Raw genomic sequence first — 20,566 nt, forward strand, 5'->3', positions numbered from 1 at the left:
CATCTCCCTCGGGTGCTGTGATTACCCATCTCCCTAGGGTGCTGTGATTACCCATCTCCCTCGGGTGCTGTGATTACCCATCTCCCTCGGGTGCTGTGATTACCCATCTCCCTCGGGTGCTGTGATTACCCATCTCCCTAGGGTGATGTGATTACCCATCTCCCTAGGGTGATGTGATTACCCATGTCCCTAGGGTGATGTGATTACCCATCTCCCTCGGGTGCTGTGATTACACATCTCCCTCGGGTGCTGTGATTACCCATCTCCCTCGGGTGCTGTGATTACCCATCTCCCTCGGGTGCTGTGATTACCCATCTCCCTAGGGTGATGTGATTACCCTTCTCCCTAGGGTGCTGTGATTACCCATCTCCCTCGGGTGCTGTGTGTCTGTTGTGTCTGTGTAGTTCTGCAGTATACAGTAATGGTGAGGGTGACTGTGGGAAAGGCTGGGACTGATAAACCAGGATGGGAACATAGATTGCAGCTTGGTCTCTTTTTACCATTTGACGGAATTCTTCTTATTATTTATTTTTTACCAAAGACGTCCTTTGAGTTCATTTCATGTCTGTGTGTCTGCTGTCTCTCTGTGCTGTGTCTCTGTGCTGTGTCTCTGTGCTTTTGTCTCTGTGCTGTCTCTCTGTGCTGTCTCTCTGTGCTGTCTCTCTGTGCTGTCTCTCTGTGCTGTCTGTCTGTGCTGTCTGTCTCTCTGTGCTGTCTGTCTGTGCTGTCTGTCTGTGCTGTCTGTCTGTGCTGTGTTTGTCGTCGTGTAGAAGGCATGCTGTTTCCAGGAGCCCAAGCTGGTGATTTAGATGGTGAACCGGCTGATGAGTAGTAAGGCACTCAGGGTCCTCCCCCACATCCTCTTCAAATGCATGCGCACACAAACACACACACCCTGTCACCAATCTGTCTGTTCCTGAGCTGTGTGTCGTTCTTTAGTCGTTGCGACTCGTGTGTGTGTGTGTCTCTCTCTCTCTCTCTCTCTGTGGTGAGTTAGCTGTCTGTCTGCCTGCCGCTCCTCTCCACTGCATCCTGACTGACTGAAGAGCTCTGTCATTGACTCATCCCGTTCTTTATAAGGAGGTGTTAATGATGAGCAACCGCTTCACATAATACTGGAACCAGCCAGCCTGAACAGACCAGACCTTAACAGACAGACACAGTCAACCACCGGACTGAAGCCAGCCTGAACAGACCAGACCTTAACAGACAGACACAGTCAACTACCGGACTGAAGCCAGCCTGAACAGACCAGACCTTAACAGACAGACACAGTCAACTACCGGACTGAAGCCAGCCTCGACAACCACAGAGAGCAGAGCAGAGGGGACTGTAAGAATGTCAGTCTGACGGAGACATAGACTGTTGTCCTGTTTTATTCTCAATCTTCAAGACTTCCACCCCCTGGATGGTGTGCAGGACACAGGTACTACAAGGCTTTTATTCTCTGTTTCTCTTGGGTTAACAGTACAGTACTACAGGGACATAGGTACTACAAGGCTTTTATTCTCTGTTTCTCAGTACAGTACTACAGGGACACAGGTACTACAAGGCTTTTGTTCTCTGTGTCTCAGTACAGTACTACAGGGACACAAGTACTACAAGGCTTTTATTATCTGTGTCTCTTGGGTTAACAGTACAGTACTACAAGGCTTTTATTATCTGTTTCTCAGTACAGTACTACTTCAGGGAGAAACGATGCACCTTCAGAGGGATCATTGTGACAGGTCTTTCTGAGCATGTTGCAGAAATGCTCCCGTGTCTGTCCCTGTCAACAACCTGTGAATGACCTGTAGGGAGATCCCGTGCTACACCACGTGGAAGGGTGTCTCGTCTGATGCTTGTCCTTCCAGACGGCAGAATGTCATGTTGGCGTACCCCACCTTGCACAATGTCATATGCATGATTACCATGCCTTGGTTATTTGTAAATGTATGCATACTGAAGCTACACACTTAAAGTATGGAAACCCTCCCACCTGTGTTTTTAGAATGAAGGACGACCTGCTGTACACAACATTAGTGCAGTGATTAGCCAGTCACCTGAACCCAGCGTGGGCCTCGATACTAGTGGGGTTTTGGAACACAATGAGGGGTGATGGTTACTGGTGGATAGTTAGTCTCTGTTCTCCCTATGTCCTGCTGATCTACGGATCATTACATCACCAACTATCTTTAGGTAGTCCTCCTTACTCCTGAGAATGCAGTGCATGCTGGGAGAACATACCAAGTTGACAATAACTCCTGTCAAGGTGTCTCTCAAATGTTTTATTTATTCAATCTTTTATTTCACTTTTTATTAAACCTTTTTATTTAACCTTTTTATTTAACTAGGCAAGTCAGTTAAGAACAAATTCTTCACGACAAGAAATGATGTGAAAGTCAATGATGTGAACAGATGTACAGTAAAGATGTATAGCAAGGCATTGCGAGTGTAGTGAGGCCGTTCTGCTGGTCTGGTGTTTACATGTGGAGGACGTCGTAAACTGACTTGACCTTCTTAATAGGCTGCTGAGGGGAGAAACAAGGTGCTATTGGGTTGGACGGAAAGCATTTGAGAGGCGATTCTGCAGATTTGGTTTTTAGCTCCTCGTTCTGACATGGAATGTTGTCCGATGTCCTCGCGGTGCTGACAGCACAGTGTTGCCAGCAACATTCTCCGGGGTTTCAGAAAACATCCAGGCCACACTACTTCATCCTTGAAATCATAGGGGGATATGAAATTACCATCTTGAAATAAAGTAAATTACACAGCACTGGTTCAAAAATAGATTTACCGCCCCCCCCCTTTTAAACGCTCTCTGCTTTAACTGACGAGCGTCTGTGTCATCATTCCCTATTCCCTATATAGTGCACTACTTTAGACCAGAGCCCTGTGCTACCCTATTCCCTATATAGTGCACTACTTTAGACCAGAGCCCTGTGCTGCCCTATTCCCTATATAGTGCACTACTTTAGACCAGAGCCCTGTGCTACCCTATTCCCTATATAGTGCACTACTTTAGACCAGAGCCCTGTGCTACCCTATTCCCTATATAGTGCACTACTTTAGACCAGAGCCCTGTGCTACCCTATTCCCTATATAGTGCACTACTTTAGACCAGAGCCCTGTGCTGCCCTATTCCCTATATAGTGCACTACTTTAGACCAGAGCCCTGTGCTACCCTATTCCCTATATAGTGCACTACTTTAGACCAGAGCCCTGTGCTACCCTATTCCCTATATAGTGCACTACTTTAGACCAGAGCCCTGTGCTACCCTATTCCCTATATAGTGCACTACTTTAGACCAGAGCCCTGTGCTGCCCTATTCCCTATATAGTGCACTACTTTAGACCAGAGCCCTGTGCTACCCTATTCCCTATATAGTGCACTACTTTAGACCAGAGCCCTGTGCTACCCTATTCCCAATATAGTGCACTACTTTAGACCAGAGCCCTGTGCTACCCTATTCCCTATATAGTGCACTACTTTAGACCAGAGCCCTGTGCTACCCTATTCCCTATATAGTGCACTACTTTAGACCAGAGCCCTGTGCTACCCTATTCCCTATATAGTGCACTACTTTAGACCAGAGCCCTGTGCTACCCTATTCCCTATATAGTGCACTACTTTAGACCAGAGCCCTGTGCTACCCTATTCCCTATATATAGTGCACTACTTTTGACCAGGGCTACATAAGCAGTGCACTATGTAGTGAATAGGGAGCCATTTGGGACGGGCCCTGGTGAGAGAACAGAATGTGACTAACGGGTGCCGTTTCGTCACATTCAACATGTCATTACTGGGTAGCAAAAGTTAACAGGTAGGATTTTTAATAATAGCAGTAATATTATGCGATTTAGCAGAGACTTTTATCCACAGAGACTTAGTCATGCTTACATCATGTTTTAACGTAAGGGGTGGTCCCGGGAATCGAACCCAGTTATCCTGGCGTTGCGAAAGAGCCATGCTCTACCAGCTGAACTACAGAGGACCACGTGTTCCTGGAAGAAGGCAGTGTGGTCAAAACGTGGCCCTCTGTCTTCTTAAACGTCATTTAAAATCACTAAGGGCTTATGGTCCTGGAGGCCTGTTATTAGGGTGGCAGGTCTATAGGTTACAGCTTTCTGATTGGCTCCAGGGGTGCTGTACTATGACTGACCCTGTAAAACAACACCTATCATACTACTATGACTGACCCTGTAAAACAACACCTATCATACTACTATGACTGACCCTGTAAAACAACACCTATCGTACTACTATGACTGACCCTGTAAAACAACACCTATCATACTACTATGACTGACCCTGTGAAGCAACACATTACACTGCACCTATTGTACTACTATGACTGACCCTGTAAAACAACACCTATCATACTACTATGACTGACCCTGTAGAACAACACCTATCATACTACTATGACTGACCCTGTAAACAACACATTGCACTGCACCTATCATACTACTATGACTGACCCTGTAAAACAACACCTATCATACTACTATGACTGACCCTGTAGAACAACACCTATCATACTACTATGACTGACCCTGTAAAACAACACCTATCATACTACTATGACTGACCCTGTAGAACAACACCTATCATACTACTATGACTGACCCTGTAAACAACACATTGCACTGCACCTATCATACTACTATGACTGACCCTGTAAAACAACACCTATCATACTACTATGACTGACCCTGTAAAACAACACCTATCATACTACTATGACTGACCCTGTGAAGCAACACATTACACTGCACCTATTGTACTACTATGACTGACCCTGTAAAACAACACCTATCATACTACTATGACTGACCCTGTAGAACAACACCTATCATACTACTATGACTGACCCTGTAAACAACACATTGCACTGCACCTATCATACTACTATGACTGACCCTGTAAAACAACACCTATCATACTACTATGACTGACCCTGTAGAACAACACCTATCATACTACTATGACTGACCCTGTAAAACAACACCTATCATACTACTATGACTGACCCTGTAGAACAACACCTATCATACTACTATGACTGACCCTGTAGAACACCTATCATACTACTATGACTGACCCTGTAGAACAACACCTATCGTACTACTATGACTGACCCTGTAAAACAACACCTATCATACTACTATGACTGACCCTGTAAAACAACACCTATCATACTACTATGACTGACCCTGTAAAACAACACCTATCATACTACTATGACTGACCCTGTAGAACAACACCTATCGTACTACTATGACTGACCCTGTAAAACAACACCTATCATACTACTATGACTGACCCTGTAAAACAACACCTATCATACTACTATGACTGACCCTGTAGAACAACACCTATCGTACTACTATGACTGACCCTGTAAAACAACACCTATCATACTACTATGACTGACCCTGTAAAACAACACCTATCGTACTACTATGACTGACCCTGTAGAACAACACCTATCATACTACTATGACTGACCCTGTAAAACAACACCTATCATACTACTATGACTGACCCTGTAAAACAACACATTACACTGCACCTATCCAGTGTATGTGGCAATAAAACATTAAATATATTTTAAAGACAACAGTGTAAAGTGTACAGTATTTAAACAGAAAGACAACAGTGTAAAGTGTACAGTATTTAAACAGAAAGACAACAGTGTAAAGTGTACAGTATTTAAACAGAAAGACAACAGTGTAAAGTGTACAGTATTTAAACAGAAAGACAACAGTGTAAAGTGTACAGTATTTAAACAGAAAGACAATAGTGTAAAGTGTACAGTATTTAAACAGAAAGACAACAGTGTAAAGTGTACAGTATTTAAACAGAAAGACAACAGTGTAAAGTGTACAGTATTTAAACAGAAAGACAATAGTGTAAAGTGTACAGTATTTAAACAGAAAGACAACAGTGTAAAGTGTACAGTATTTAAACAGAAAGACAACAGTGTAAAGTGTACAGTATTAATTTTCCCTAGAAACAGAATGGACATGGAAGCCTTTTGACTACATTGCTATCATTTATTGGACAGTAGGATTTTCACGTTTTAAAGCTACTGTACTGTATCTCAGTAATATACCAGATATCTAATGTACTGTCACTCAGTAGTATACAAGATATCTACTGTACTGTCACTCAGTAGTATCCCAGATATCTACTGTACTGTCACTCAGTAGTATACCAGATATCTACTGTACTGTCACTCAGTAGTATACCAGATATCTACTGTACTGTCACTCAGTAGTATACCAGATATCTACTGTACTGTCACTCAGTAGTATCCCAGATATCTACTGTACTGTCACTCAGTAGTATACCAGATATCTACTGTACTGTCACTCAGTAGTATCCCAGATATCTACTGTACTGTCACTCAGTAGTATCCCAGATATCTACTGTACTGTCACTCAGTAGTATACCAGATATCTACTGTACTGTCACTCAGTAGCATCCCAGATATCTACTGTACTGTCACTCAGTAGTATCCCAGATATCTACTGTACTGTCACTCAGTAGTATACCAGATATCTACTGTACTGTCACTCAGTAGCATCCCAGATATCTACTGTACTGTCACTCAGTAGTATCCCAGATATCTACTGTACTGTCACTCAGTAGTATACCAGATATCTACTGTACTGTCACTCAGTAGTATCCCAGATATCTACTGTACTGTCACTCAGTAGTATCCCAGATATCTACTGTACTGTCACTCAGTAGTATCCCAGATATCTATTGTACTGTCACTCAGTAGTATACCAGATATCTACTGTACTGTCACTCAGTAGCATCCCAGATATCTACTGTACTGTCACTCAGTAGTATACCAGATATCTACTGTACTGTCACTCAGTAGTATACCAGATATCTACTGTACTGTCACTCAGTAGTATACCAGATATCTACTGTACTGTGTCACTCAGTAGTATACCAGATATCTACTGTACTGTGTCACTCAGTAGTATACCAGATATCTACTGTACTGTCACTCAGTAGTATCCCAGATATCTACTGTACTGTCACTCAGTAGTATACCAGATATCTACTGTACTGTCACTCAGTAGTATCCCAGATATCTACTGTACTGTGTCACTCAGTAGTATACCAGATATCTACTGTACTGTGTCACTCAGTAGTATACCGGATATCTACTGTACTGTGTCACTCAGTAGCATCCCAGATATCTACTGTACTGTCACTCAGTAGTATACCAGATATCTACTGTACTGTGTCACTCAGTAGTATACCAGATATCTACTGTACTGTCACTCAGTAGTATACCGGATATCTACTGTACTGTCACTCAGTAGTATACCAGATATCTACTGTACTGTCACTCAGTAGTATACCAGATATCTACTGTACTGTCACTCAGTAGTATCCCAGATATCTACTGTACTGTCACTCAGTAGTATCACAGATATCTACTGTACTGTCACTCAGTAGTATACCAGATATCTACTGTACTGTCACTCAGTAGTATACCAGATATCTACTGTACTGTCACTCAGTAGTATCCCAGATATCTACTGTACTGTAGTAGTATACCGGATGGGATATCTTTCATTCTTTCTTTCATTAAGTCTTTCTGTGGGTGGAAGCCTATTCACTGATAATTCTTAACTTGTATGGTGGTGAGTTGACTGTATTTTTCAGAGACATCTGTACCTTGTGGGTAGGAAGCAAAGGGCTTTCATTCACAAACCTTATTGCAAAATAATGGGTGCAGCAACAATCATCGTTCTTGTGCACAAACTGTTGTCCTCGTGTCTTCCTCTTTCAACAGTTGTTTTCTGATAAACATCTCAGTCAGAAGACATTGACTTTTAAAAAAAACCTAAAAAACATTTTGTGCATTTTGGATGTTTTAATCCTCAACCATTGCACAATATGCTGATTTCTTCATGGGAACTCAACTGTTGAAGAGGAAATGTTGAAACGAAAATAAAAACAATTTGTGTTAGAGGAAGCGCTGAGCTAATTTCCGTGGCAACTCCGGCTGTGACATTGGACCAATGTCCCGTGGAGTCCCACTTCTCTGTGACCCTGACCTCTGTGATGAAAGACAATCTGATGCAGCATGTGAAGCAGCCCCTTCACAGTCTACACCACCGTTCAAAAGTCTTGGGGTCACTTAGAAATGTCCTTGTTTTTGAAAGAAAAGCACATTTTTCTAATGGATGAAAGGCCTGTTACTCTGCTTCACATGCTGCATCAATAACATCAAATTGATCAGAAATACAGTGTGAACATTGACAACATTAACAATGACTATTGTATAATTATTTTAAATGGAATATCTACATAGGTGTACAGAGGCCCATTATCAGCAACCATCACTCCTGTGTTCCAATGGCACGTTGTGTTAGCTCATTTCCTCTTTATAATTTTAAAAGGATAATTGATCATTAGAAAACCCTTTTGAAATTATGTTAGCACTGCTGGAAACTGTTTTAAAGAAGCAATAAAACTGGGCCTTTAGACTAGTTGAGTATCTGGAGCATCAGCATTTGTGAGTTCGATTACAGGCTCAAAATGGCCAGAAACACAAAGAACTTTCTTCTAAAACTTGTCAATCTGTTCTTGTTCTGAGAAATGAAGGCTATTCCATGTGAGAAATTGCCAAGAAACTGAAGATCTCGTACAACGCTGTGTACCACTCCCTTCACAGATTGTGTACTACTCCCTGGCAGAACGCCAGCATCATTCTGTTAGTTGGCCTCATCTGAAGGGCCTGTTACTCTGTTAGTTGACCTCATCTGAAGGGCCTGTTACTCTGTTAGTTGACCTCATCTGAAGGGCCTGTTACTCTGTTAGTTGGCCTCACCAGAAAGGCCTGTTACTCTGTTAGTTGACCTCATCTGAAGGGCCTGTTACTCTGTTAGTTGGTCTCATCAGAAATGCCTGTTACTCTGTTAGTTGGTCTCATCAGAAAGGCCTGTTACTCTGTTAGTTGGTCTCATCAGAAAGGCCTGTTACTCTGTTAGTTGACCTCATCAGAAAGGCCTGTTACTCTGTTAGTTCACCTCATCAGAAGGGCCTGTTACTCTGTTAGTTCACCTCATCTGAAAGGCCTGTTACTCTGTTAGTTGACCTCATCAGGGGACCAACTTACTTTTCTTTATCCCGAATGGCAGTCAAATTAAACCCTGATATACATGGATATTTACACAGATACAATATATAAAATAGACAAGATAGTAAGATGAGAGAACACATGATCATGTATTTTATTACCAAAACATAGGACACACCTAGCTTTTCTAGTCCTGTCTGTCAGACTGTCACTCTCTGTTCCTCTCTCATTGTCAGACTAAGTGAATGTCCTCCATGGAAATCCTCAATGTCCATGAACTTCTGATCCTCTAGCTAGCATTATGTTCCGGAGAGAGAGAGAGAGAGACCCCCTCACACCTCCCGTGCTGTGAATAAGGAGGTCTCTGCAGGCCTCCTCTCTGTATCCTTCCTCTTATTAACCGGCGGAGGCCACCACACCAGGCTCCTGACAGATGTATCCTGAAGCAGCTGCACGCTCCTTCCTGTCTCTGTCTGTCTGTCTCTGTCTCTGTCTCTGTCTCTGTGTCTGTCTGTCTGTCTCTTTCTGTCTCTTTCTGTCTCTGTCTTTCTCTCTCTTTCTCTGTCTGTCTGTCTGTCTCCCTTTCACTATCTGTCTGTCTCTCTCTTTCACTATCTGTCTGTCTGTCTCTCTTTCACTGTCTGTCTTTCTGTCTCTCTTTCTCTGTCTGTTTGTCTGTCTCTCATTTAGAACCATTTTGTCTGCATGAAGGAGCTTCTAGAGCAAAGTTGGGACACTGGTGGAATTTAAATAGGCTGGTCCCCCACTTTGAAAGGGACCAATGCTGGCTGTCAGGTGGGTGGAAGGGAGCGAGCTCTGGTGGAAGGGAGGGGGGGGCTGGTGTTGAGGGAGGGAAGCCCTCCACAGTTCTCCTTTTCTATGGTCTGAGAGTGTTTCAGTGTTCCATGGCCTTCAGACCATGTTGGCATGGCATGCTGGCTGGCTGGTTGGCTGGCACCGATGTTTAAATGGGAGTACTTCTGAATGTGGTCTGCCATGACTGTAATTAGTGCCCTGTCTGTATTCTACATGAGCACTTCTTTAGCTTTAGGTGGGAAGGCTGCTGGGGGCCACAAGGGAAAGAGCCTCAGCAACTGATTCAGAAGTAGGCAAAAATCCGCTTAACTTCTGGAGAAAATATAATTCAGCATCAACATAATAAATCATTTAGCTAGGAAGCCATAAACGTCTCTCTCTCTCTCTCTCTCTCTCTCTCTCTCTCTCTCTCTCTCTCTCTCTCTCTCTCTCTCTCTCTCATATATATATATCTATTTATGTCTCTCTCTCTCTCTCTCTCTCTCTCTCTCTCTCATATATATATATATCTATATATCTATGTCTCTCTATCTCGCCATCTCTTCCTGTCTATATCTCTTTCTCAGGAAATGTCAATGAAAGGAGACTCAAAGGAATGAATGAAACTGTTTCGCCATGCCGTTGCTTACACGGTCACATGGTCTTAATCAGATTGAGAATCATGTTAGAATGCTTGCTTTATCACTGCAGTGTTTTATTGCCTTTCATGTAATGGTCTATACCCTATACCCTGGTCTATACCCTGGTCTATACCCTGATCTATACCCTGGTCTATACCCTGGTATATACCCTATACCCTGGTCAATACCCTATATCCTGGTCTATACCCTGATCTATACCCTATACCATGATCTATACCCTATACCCTGGTCTATACCCTATACGCTGGTCTATACCCTATTCCCTGGTCTATACCCTGGTCTATACCCTATACCCTGGTCTATACCCTATACGCTGGTCTATACCCTGGTCTATACCCTGGTCTATACCCTATACCCTGGTCTATACCCTATACCCTGGTCTATACCCTGATCTATACCCTATACCATGGCCTATACCCTGGTCTATACCCTATACCCTGGTCTATACCCTGTACCCTGGTCTATACCCTGGCCTACACCCTCGCCTGTACCTTGGTCTATACCCAATACCCTGGTCTATACACTGGCCCCTGGTCTATTACCCTGGCCTATACCCTATACCCTGGTCTATACCCTGATATATACCCTAGACCCTGGCCTGTATCCCGATCTATACCCTTGTCTATACCCTATACGCTGGTCTATACCCTATTCCCTGGTCTATACCCTGGTCTATACCCTATACCCTGGTCTATACCCTATACGCTGATCTATACCCTGGTCTATACCCTATACCCTGGTCTATACCCTATACCCTGGTCTATACCCTGATCTATACCCTATACCATGGCCTATACCCTGGTCTATACCCTATACCCTGGTCTATACCCTATACCCTGGTCTATACCCTGTACCCTGGTCTATACCCTATACCCTGGCCTATACCCTGATCTATACCCTAGACCGTGGCCTATACCCTGATCTATACCTTAGACCCTGGCCTATACCCTGGTTAATACCCTGGTCTATACCATATACCCTGGCCTATACCCTGGTCAATACCTTGGTCTATACCGTAGACCATGGCCTATACCCTGATCTATACCTTAGACCCTGGCCTATACCCTGGTCTATACCATATACCCTGGCCTATACCCTATACCCTGGTCTATACCCTGATCTATACCCTATACCATGGCCTATACCCTGGTCTATACCCTATACCCTGGTCTATACCCTATACCCTGGCCTATACCCTGATCTATACCCTAGACCGTGGCCTATACCCTGATCTATACCTTAGACCCTGGCCTATACCCTGGTTAATACCCTGGTCTATACCATATACCCTGGCCTATACCCTGGTCAATACCTTGGTCTATACCGTAGACCATGGCCTATACCCTGATCTATACCTTAGACCCTGGCCTATACCCTGGTCTATACCATATACCCTGGCCTATACCCTGGTCTATACCATAGACCCTGGCCTATACCCTGATCTATACCCTAGACCCTGGTCTATACCCTATACCCTGGCCTATACCCCGGCCTATACCCAATGCGCTGGCCTGTACCCTGGTCTATACCCTATATCCTGGTCTATACCCTGATATATACCCTATACCATGATCTATACCCTATACCCTGGTCTATACCCTATATGCTGGTCTATACCCTATTCCCTGGTCTATACCCTGGTCTATACCCTGGTCTATACCCTGGTCTATACCCTGGTCTATACCCTATACCCTGGTCTATACACTATACCCTGGTCTATACCCTGATCTATACCCTATACCATGGCCTATACCCTGGTCTATACCCTATACCCTGGTCTAAACCCTATACCCTGGTCTATACCCTGTACCCTGGTCTATACCCTGTACCCTGGTCTATACCCTGGCCTACACCCTCGCCTGTACCTTGGTCTTTACCCAATACCCTGGTCTATACACTGGCCCCTGGTCTATTACCCTGGCCTATACCCTATACCCTGGTCTATACCCTGGTCTATACCCTATACCCTGGTCTATACCCTGATATATACCCTAGACCTTGGCCTGTATCCCGATCTATACCCTGGTCTATACCCTTTACCCTGGTCTATACCCTGGCCTATACCCTATATCCTAGACCCTGGCCTATACCTCGGCCTATACCCTATGCGCTGACCTGTACCCTGATCTATACCCTAGACCAGCATGGTTGAATAAAAATAAGGCAGAACAGTTGAAACTGGAGCAGCAGCATGGCCAGGTGGACTGGGGACAGCAAGGAGTCATCATGTCAGGTAGTCCTGGGGCATGGTCCTAGGGCTCAGGTCCTCCGAGAGAGAGAGAGAAAGAAAGAGAGAAGGAGAGAATTAGAGAACGCACACTTAGATTCACACAGGACACCGAATAGGACAGGAGAAGTACTCCAGATATAACAAACTGACCCTAGCCCCCCAACACATAAACTACTGCAGCATAAATACTGGAGGCTGAGACAGGAGGGGTCAGGAGACACTGTGGCCCCATCCGAGGACACCCCCGGACAGGGCCAAACAGGAAGGATATAACACCACCCACTTTGCCAAAGCACAGCCCCCACACCACTAGAGGGATATCTTCAACCACCAACTTAACATCCTGAAACAAGGCCGAGTATAGCCCACAAAGACCTCCGCCACGGCACAACCCAAGGGGGGGGGGGCAACCCACAACCCACAACCCAGACAGGATGACCACATCAGTGAATGAACCCACTCAGGTGACGCACCCCCTCCAGGGACGGCATGAGAGAGCCCCAGTAAGCCAGTGACTCAGCCCCTGTAATAGGGGCAGAGGCAGAGAATCCCAGTGGAAAGAGGGGAACCGGCCAGGCAGAGACAGCAAGGGCGGTTCGTTGCTCCAGAGCCTTCCCGTTCACCTTCCCACTCCTGGGCCAGACTACACTCAATCATATGACCCACTGAAGAGATGAGTCTTCAGTAGAGACTTAAAGGTTGAGACCGAGTTTGCGTCTCTGACATGGGTAGGCAGACCGTTCCATAAAAATGGAGCTCTATAGGAGAAAGCCCTGCCTCCAACTGTTTGCTTAGAAATTCTAGGGACAATTAGGAGGCCTGCGTCTTGTGACCGTAGCGTACGTGTAGGTATGTACGGCAGGACCAAATCAGAGAGATAGGTAGGAGCAAGCCCATGTAATGCTTTGTTGGTTAGCAGTAAAACCTTGAAATCAGCCCTTGCTTTGCCGGGAAGCCAGTGTAGAGAGGCTAGCACTGGAGTATAATGATAATTTTTTTTGGTTCTAGTCAGGATTCTAGCAGCCGTATTTAGCACTAACTGAAGTTTATTTAGTGCTTTATCCGGGTAGCCGGAAAGTAGAGCATTGCAGTAGTCTAACCTAGAAGTGACAAAAGCATGGATACATTTTTCTGCATCATTTTTGGACAGAAAGTTTCTGATTTTTGCAATGTTACGTAGATGGAAAAAAGCTGTCCTTGAAATGGTCTTGATATGTTCTCCAAAAGAGAGATCAGGGTCCAGAGTAACGCCGAGGTCCTTCACAGTTTTATTTGAGACGACTGTACAACCATTAAGATTAATTGTCAGATTCAACAGAAGATCTCTTTGTTTCTTGGGACCTAGAACAAGCATCTCTGTTTTGTCCGAGTTTAAAGACCCTGGCCTATACCCTGATCTATACCCTATACCCTGGCCTATACCCTGATCTATACCCTATACCCTGGCCTATACACTGGCCTATACCCTATACCCTGGTCTATACCCTGGTCTAAACCCTGGCCTATACCCTATGCCCTGGTCTATACCCTATGCCCTGGTCTATACCCTATGCCCTGGTCTATACCCTATGCCCTGGTCTATACCCTATACCCTGGTCTATACCCTGGTCTATACCCTGGTCTATACCCTATACCCTGGTCTATACCCTATACCTTGGTATATACCCTGGCCTACACCCTGGCCTGTACCTTGGTCTATACCCAATACCCTGGTCAATACCCTATACCCTGGCCCCTGGTCCTACACCCTGGCCTGTACCCTGGTCTATACCCTGGCCTGTACAGGACAATAACATCATTGTGTTGGACACAGGAGATCTGATGATCGGATTCCCTTGAAGTCACAGTGGTTACACAGTTTGCTTGATATCCTATGTGCAACCATGGCCAACGTGTGTGTGTTTGTTTGTTTCTCTGAGGTTTAATGTAATGGCATGCTCCATTGGACTCATAGGGCTCATAGGGCTCATAGGACTCATAGGACTCCATAGGGCTTCATAGGACTCATAGGACTCCATAGGGCTTCATAGGACTCATAGGGCTCCATAGGGCTTCATAGGACTCCATAGGGCTCATAGGACTCCATAGGGCTTCATAGGACTCATAGGGCTCCATAGGGCTCATAGGACTCATAGGGCTCATAGGGCTCCATAGGACTCATAGGGCTCATAGGGCTCCATAGGACTCATAGGGCTCATAGGGCTCATAGGACTCATAGGACTCATAGGACTCTAGTCAAAAGTAGTGTACTAGGGATTAGGGTGCCATTTGGTCTGCTTCCTGTCTGCTCCTGGCACTGTGTTTCCTGTCTACTCCTGGCACTGTGTTTCCTGTCTACTCCTGGCACTGTGTTTCCTGTCTGCTCCTGGCGCTGTGTTTCCTGTCTGCTCCTGGTGCTGTGTTTCCACTTTGATCTTAATATAAATCCACAAGCGTTTGTGTTTCTTACATCTGCAAACAGCTAGTTTGTATTTTCTTAGCAAGTTATGCTAAATCGTTTTAGCCACTAATGCTAATCGCTAGTTAGCTGGCTAGCTAACAGTATCTTATAAATCAAAGAGGGATAGATGAAGCATGAATATGTTGGCTATATGAATAAATATTTAATGAAGCCAAAGATTATAGGGTCCCCTAGGAAACACTGAACATCACTTTGGTTCCTACCCTGTCACAATAACTCGTCCATGGCATTTTCATTCATTGTCATGTCAAACAAAACTATTCAAAGTGCCCACTATGACTTATATTCTAACTAGAGGTCGACCGATTTATGATTTTTTAATACCGATTTATTGGAGGACCAAAAAAAGCTGATACCGATTAATCGGACAATTTTATTTATTTATTTATTAAAAATAAAATATATATATATATTTTTTTTTTACATATATAATTGTAATAATGACAATTACAACAATACTGAATTAAAACTTTTATTTTAACTAAATATAATATATAACATGAGTCTTCAATTTTCCCAGTTAAGAAGCTTTAGATTGTAGTTATTATAGGACTATTTCTCTCTGTACCATTTGTATTTCATAAACCTTTGACTATTGGATGTTCTTATGGGCACTTTAGTATTGCCACCTGATCTCGGGAGTTGATAAGCTTGAAGTCATAAACAGCGCTGTGGTGCAAGCATTGTGAAGTGCTGCTGGCAAACGCAGGAAAGTGCTGTTTGAATGAATGCTTACGAGCCTGCTGCTGCCTACCACCACTCAGACTGCTCTATCATAGACTTAATTATAATATAATAAACACACAGAAACACGAGACTTTGGTCATTAATAAGCCACCTGCGACATTGTCTATTTTTCTAGCAAGTTTGATCTGAAAAGGACATATATTTCTGAAGTCTCTCTCTGGATGCCCCAGGGTGGAAGTGGAAAGGGGAATATCTAGTCAGTTGTACAACTGAATGTATTCAACTGAAATGTGTCATCTGCATTTAACCCTCTGAATCAGAAAGGTGAAGGGGTCTGCCTTAATCAACATCCACGTCTTCACTGCCCAGGGAACAGTGGGTTAACTGCCTTGCTCAGGGGAACAGTGGGTTAACTGCCTTGTTCAGGGGAACAGTGGGTTAACTGCCTTGCTCAGGGGAACAGTGGGTTAACTGCCTTGCTCAAGGGAACAGTGGGTTAACTGCCTTGCTCAAGGGAACAGTGGGTTAACTGCCTTGCTCAGGGGAACAGTGGGTTAACTGCCTTGCTCAGGGGAACAGTGGGTTAACTGCCTTGCTCAGGGGAACAGTGGGTTAACTGCCTTGCTCAGGGGAACAGTGGGTTAACTGCCTTGCTCAGGGGAACAGTGGGTTAACTGCCTTGCTCAGGGGAACAGTGGGTTAACTGCCTTGCTCAGGGGAACAGTGGTTTAACTGCCTTGCTCAGGGGAACAGTGGGTTAACTGCCTTGTTCAGGGGAACAGTGGGTTAACTGCCTTGTTCAGGGGAACAGTGGGTTAACTGCCTTGCTCAGGGGAACAGTGGGTTAACTGCCTTGCTCAGGGGAACAGTGGGTTAACGGCCTTGCTCAGGGGAAAAGTGGGTTAACGGCCTTGCTCAGGGGAACAGTGGGTTAACTGCCTTGCTCAGGGGAACAGTGGGTTAACTGCCTTGTTCAGGGGCAGAACGATCGCTTTTTACTTTGTCAGCTCGGAGATTCGATCCAGTAATCTTTCGGTTACTGGCCCAACGCTCTAACTACTAGGCTACCCGCCGCCCCTCGGATTGTGTGTGTGTGTGTCCTTGTCTGTCTTTGTGTGTGTGTGTGTGTGTGTGTGTGTTTAGGGGGATGGAGTGTCTGCCGTTGGTCTCAGGCCAGCTGTGGCGGGTCGGGGTCGGCCCCTGCTTGCTGGTCTGTGTGGAGCAGAGCGGTGGGGAGGCTCATCTTTTGTTTAATCTGCTTCACTGCAAAGCCCTGTGTCTGTGTACCAAATACCACCCTATTCCCTATATAGTGCACTACTGTTGACCAGGGCCCATTGTGCTCTGGTCAACAGTAGTGCACTAGGGAAAAAGGTGCTGTTTGAGATGCCCTGGGTTTATTCAGAGAGGTGCTGCAGATGGATGCCTGCTCAGATTGTTGTTGAAGGCTGTAGCAGAAGGGCTCGGCATCAGCTGAGCCTATAGTTAACATTGAAACACACCTAACCTCAGGATTGATGTAAAGCCTGTTGAAATGTTGAGCGGTACAGATCTAGAATCAGGGTTTACTGCTTGGTATGTTCTGAGAGAGCTGCTGGAAGTACTGTAGAAACATCATCAAGAAAAGCAATGGGAGAAATTGTCTCATTGTTATATTTCACTATTCATACGTTTCCTCCTTCAATCAGCAGGCTACAATTTGAACGTGGTGGTGTTGGAATCAACACAGATTTGTGAAACCTCTATAGTGTGCATGCAAGTGTGCCTCAGTGTGGCCTCGTAGTGTGACTGAGTCCCCACTGCTGTTCCTCTGTTTGACTTTCTGAGTCAAAGTCCTCTCCTCTGTTCCTCTGTTCCTCTGTTTGACTTCCTGTGTCTGAGTCAAAGTCCTCTCCTCTGTTCCTCTGTTTGACTTCCTGTGTCTTGAGTCAAAGTCCTCTTCTCTGTTCCTCTGTTCCTCTGTTTGACTTCCTGTGTCTGAGTCAAGTCCTCTCCTCTGTTCCTCTGTTTGACTTCCTGAGTCCACTCTCCTCTTGTCGTCCCCAGCTGCTTGTGGAGTATGGGTACAACTGCCAGCGCAGCGCCACAACCCGTCTCTGTCTCAGGCTCCATATCCTCTGTAGCAGCGCCCCAGCATCCTCCTCCGCGTGAGAGTCTCCATGGCAACGGGGCGGTGAACAGCAGGCAGTCTCTCAGCATGAGCTCTTCCCAGACGGTGAAGATCCACAGCGGCAAGGCCAAGTCTATCATCACCAACAAGGTGGCGCCTGTCGTCATCACGTAAGTCTCATCACGCCTCCAATCATTCAAGTCACGTAACCACCATCCAAGGGATGTTACCATGAGAATCCCTGAGGCTTTGATCACTAAGGTGTGAATGGATGGGGAGAGGGAGGGGGGGGGGTGATGAAGTGTGTGGGGACGGGGGTAGTTGAATTGTGTGTGTGTGTGTGTGTGCTGTTATCTAATTTGTCTTGTCTTGGGTTCAGAAGATAAGGTAATTTACCTTATCTGACTAATGAAATGTTGGGTCGGTCTCCAGTGGAAACCTCAGTACCACTGAGAGGGATTGAATGCTTAGTTTCACCATGTTGCAGATGACGGCTACGTTATCTTCTGTATTCCAGATATAATTGCAGACAGGAATTTCAGATCCACGATGACCTCTTCAGAACAAACTACAAAGTGGGCCGGATATCAGACTCAATGCCTGAACACTACTTGGTACAGGTAGGAAGAACCCCCCCCCCCACCCAACCAACATCATTAACATTAACGGTTATCCACAAAAGTGGAATCGGAGGCCCCCTTCAACATACTATTGTTGCTAATCGCTAATGTTGCTCATTTCACACTGATGCTAGAAAGACCACCTTGAATAAATGTGTTATGAAGTCCTGGTAGGTATTTATTTACTTATCGGGGACAATGCACATTAGTCAACATCTATATTACAATAATGTAACATCCATGTAAATGGGTTTAGCCGTAGTCCTTGGGCAGGTATGTAGTCCCTGGGCAGGTATGTAGTTCCTGGGCAGGTATGTAGTCCCTGGGCAGGTATGTAGTCCCTTGGCAGGTATGTAGTCCCTGGGCAGGTATGTAGTCCCTGGGCAGGTATGTAGTCCCTGGGCAGGTATGTAGTCCCTGGGCAGGTATGTAGTCCCTGGGCAGGTATGTAGTCCCTGGGCAGGTATGTTAGTCCCTGGGCAGGTATGTTAGTCCCTGGGCAGGTATGTTAGTCCCTGGGCAGGTATGTAGTCCCTAGGCAGGTATGTAGTCCCTGGGCAGGTATGTAGTCCCTGGGCAGGTATGTTAGTCCCTGGGCAGGTATGTAGTCCCTGGGCAGGTATGTAGTCCCTGGGCAGGTATGTAGGTCCTGGGCAGGTATGTAAGTCCCTGGGCAGGTATGTAGTCCCTGGGCAGGTATGTAGTCCCTGGGCAGGTATGTAGTCCCTGGGCAGGTATGTAGTCCCTGGGCAGGTATGTAGTCCCTGGGCAGGTATGTAGTCCCTGGGCAGGTATGTAGTCCCTGGGCAGGTATGTAGTCCCTGGGCAGGTATGTAGTCCCTGGGCAGGTATGTAAGTCCCTGGGCAGGTATGTAGGTTCCCTTGAAGTGTTCCCCGACTCTACTGTACCCCCAGGGCCAGGGCCCGTACTGACTCTACTGTACCCCCAGGGCCAGGGCCCGTACTGACTCTACTGTGCCCCCAGGGCCAGGGCCCGTACTGACTCTACTGTACCCCCAGGGCCAGGGCCCGTACTGACTCTACTGTACCCCCAGGACTAGGGCCCGTACTGACTCTACTGTACCCCCAGGGCCCGTACTGACTCTACTGTACCCCCAGGACCAGGGCCCGTACTGACTCTACTGTACCCCCAGGACCAGGGCCCGTACTGACTCTACTGTGCCCCCAGGGCCCGTACCAACTCTACTGTACCCCCAGGGCCCGTACCGACTCTACTGTACCCCCAGGACCAGGGCCCGTACTGACTCTACTGTACCCCCAGGACCAGGGTCCGTACTGACTCTACTGTACCCCCAGGACCAGGGCCCGTACTGACTCTACTGTACCCCCAGGGCCAGGGCCCGTACTGACTCTACTGTACCCCCAGGGCCCGTACTGACTCTACTGTACCCCCAGGGCCAGGGCCCGTACTGACTCTACTGTACCCCCAGGGCCAGGGCCCGTACTGACTCTACTGTGCCCCCAGGGCCCGTAGTGACTCTACTGTACCCCCAGGGCCCGTACTGTCTCTACTGTACCCCCAGGGCCAGGGCCCGTACTGACTCTACTGTACCCCCAGGGCCAGGGCCCGTACTGACTCTACTGTACCCCCAGGGCCAGGGCCCGTACTGACTCTACTGTACCCCCAGGGCCAGGGCCCGTACTGACTCTACTGTACCCCCAGGGCCAGGGCCCGTACTGACTCTGCTGTACCCCCAGGGCCAGGGCCCGTACTGACTCTACTGTGCCCCCAGGGCCCGTACTGACTCTGCTGTACCCCCAGGGCCCGTACTGACTCTACTGTACCCCCAGGGCCAGTACTGACTCTACTGTACCCCCACGGCCCGTACTGACTCTACTGTACCCCCAGGGCCCGTACTGACTCTACTGTACCCCCAGGGCCAGG

At 46.2% G+C, this 20,566-nt stretch overlaps 1 protein-coding gene across 2 annotated transcripts in view; it reads left to right on the top strand.

Annotated features, from left to right (window-relative positions):
* LOC110516810 (paladin) overlaps positions 1-20,566 on the top strand; it is a 160,428-nt gene that overhangs the window by 32,473 nt on the left and 107,389 nt on the right. The window contains exons 1-3 of one of the 2 annotated variants that reach the window (XM_036959868.1): positions 922-1,426; positions 17,977-18,210; positions 18,558-18,660. In XM_036959868.1, the coding sequence (XP_036815763.1) occupies positions 17,990-18,210; positions 18,558-18,660 (324 nt within the window). In that variant the 5' untranslated portion in view covers positions 922-1,426; positions 17,977-17,989. Of the gene's footprint in view, positions 1-921; positions 1,427-17,976; positions 18,211-18,557; positions 18,661-20,566 lie in introns of those variants that run through there. The other variant, XM_036959867.1, reaches the window with a different exon arrangement.

Source organism: Oncorhynchus mykiss, chromosome 23 (genome assembly GCF_013265735.2).
Source record: "Oncorhynchus mykiss isolate Arlee chromosome 23, USDA_OmykA_1.1, whole genome shotgun sequence".
NCBI lineage: Eukaryota > Metazoa > Chordata > Actinopteri > Salmoniformes > Salmonidae > Oncorhynchus > Oncorhynchus mykiss.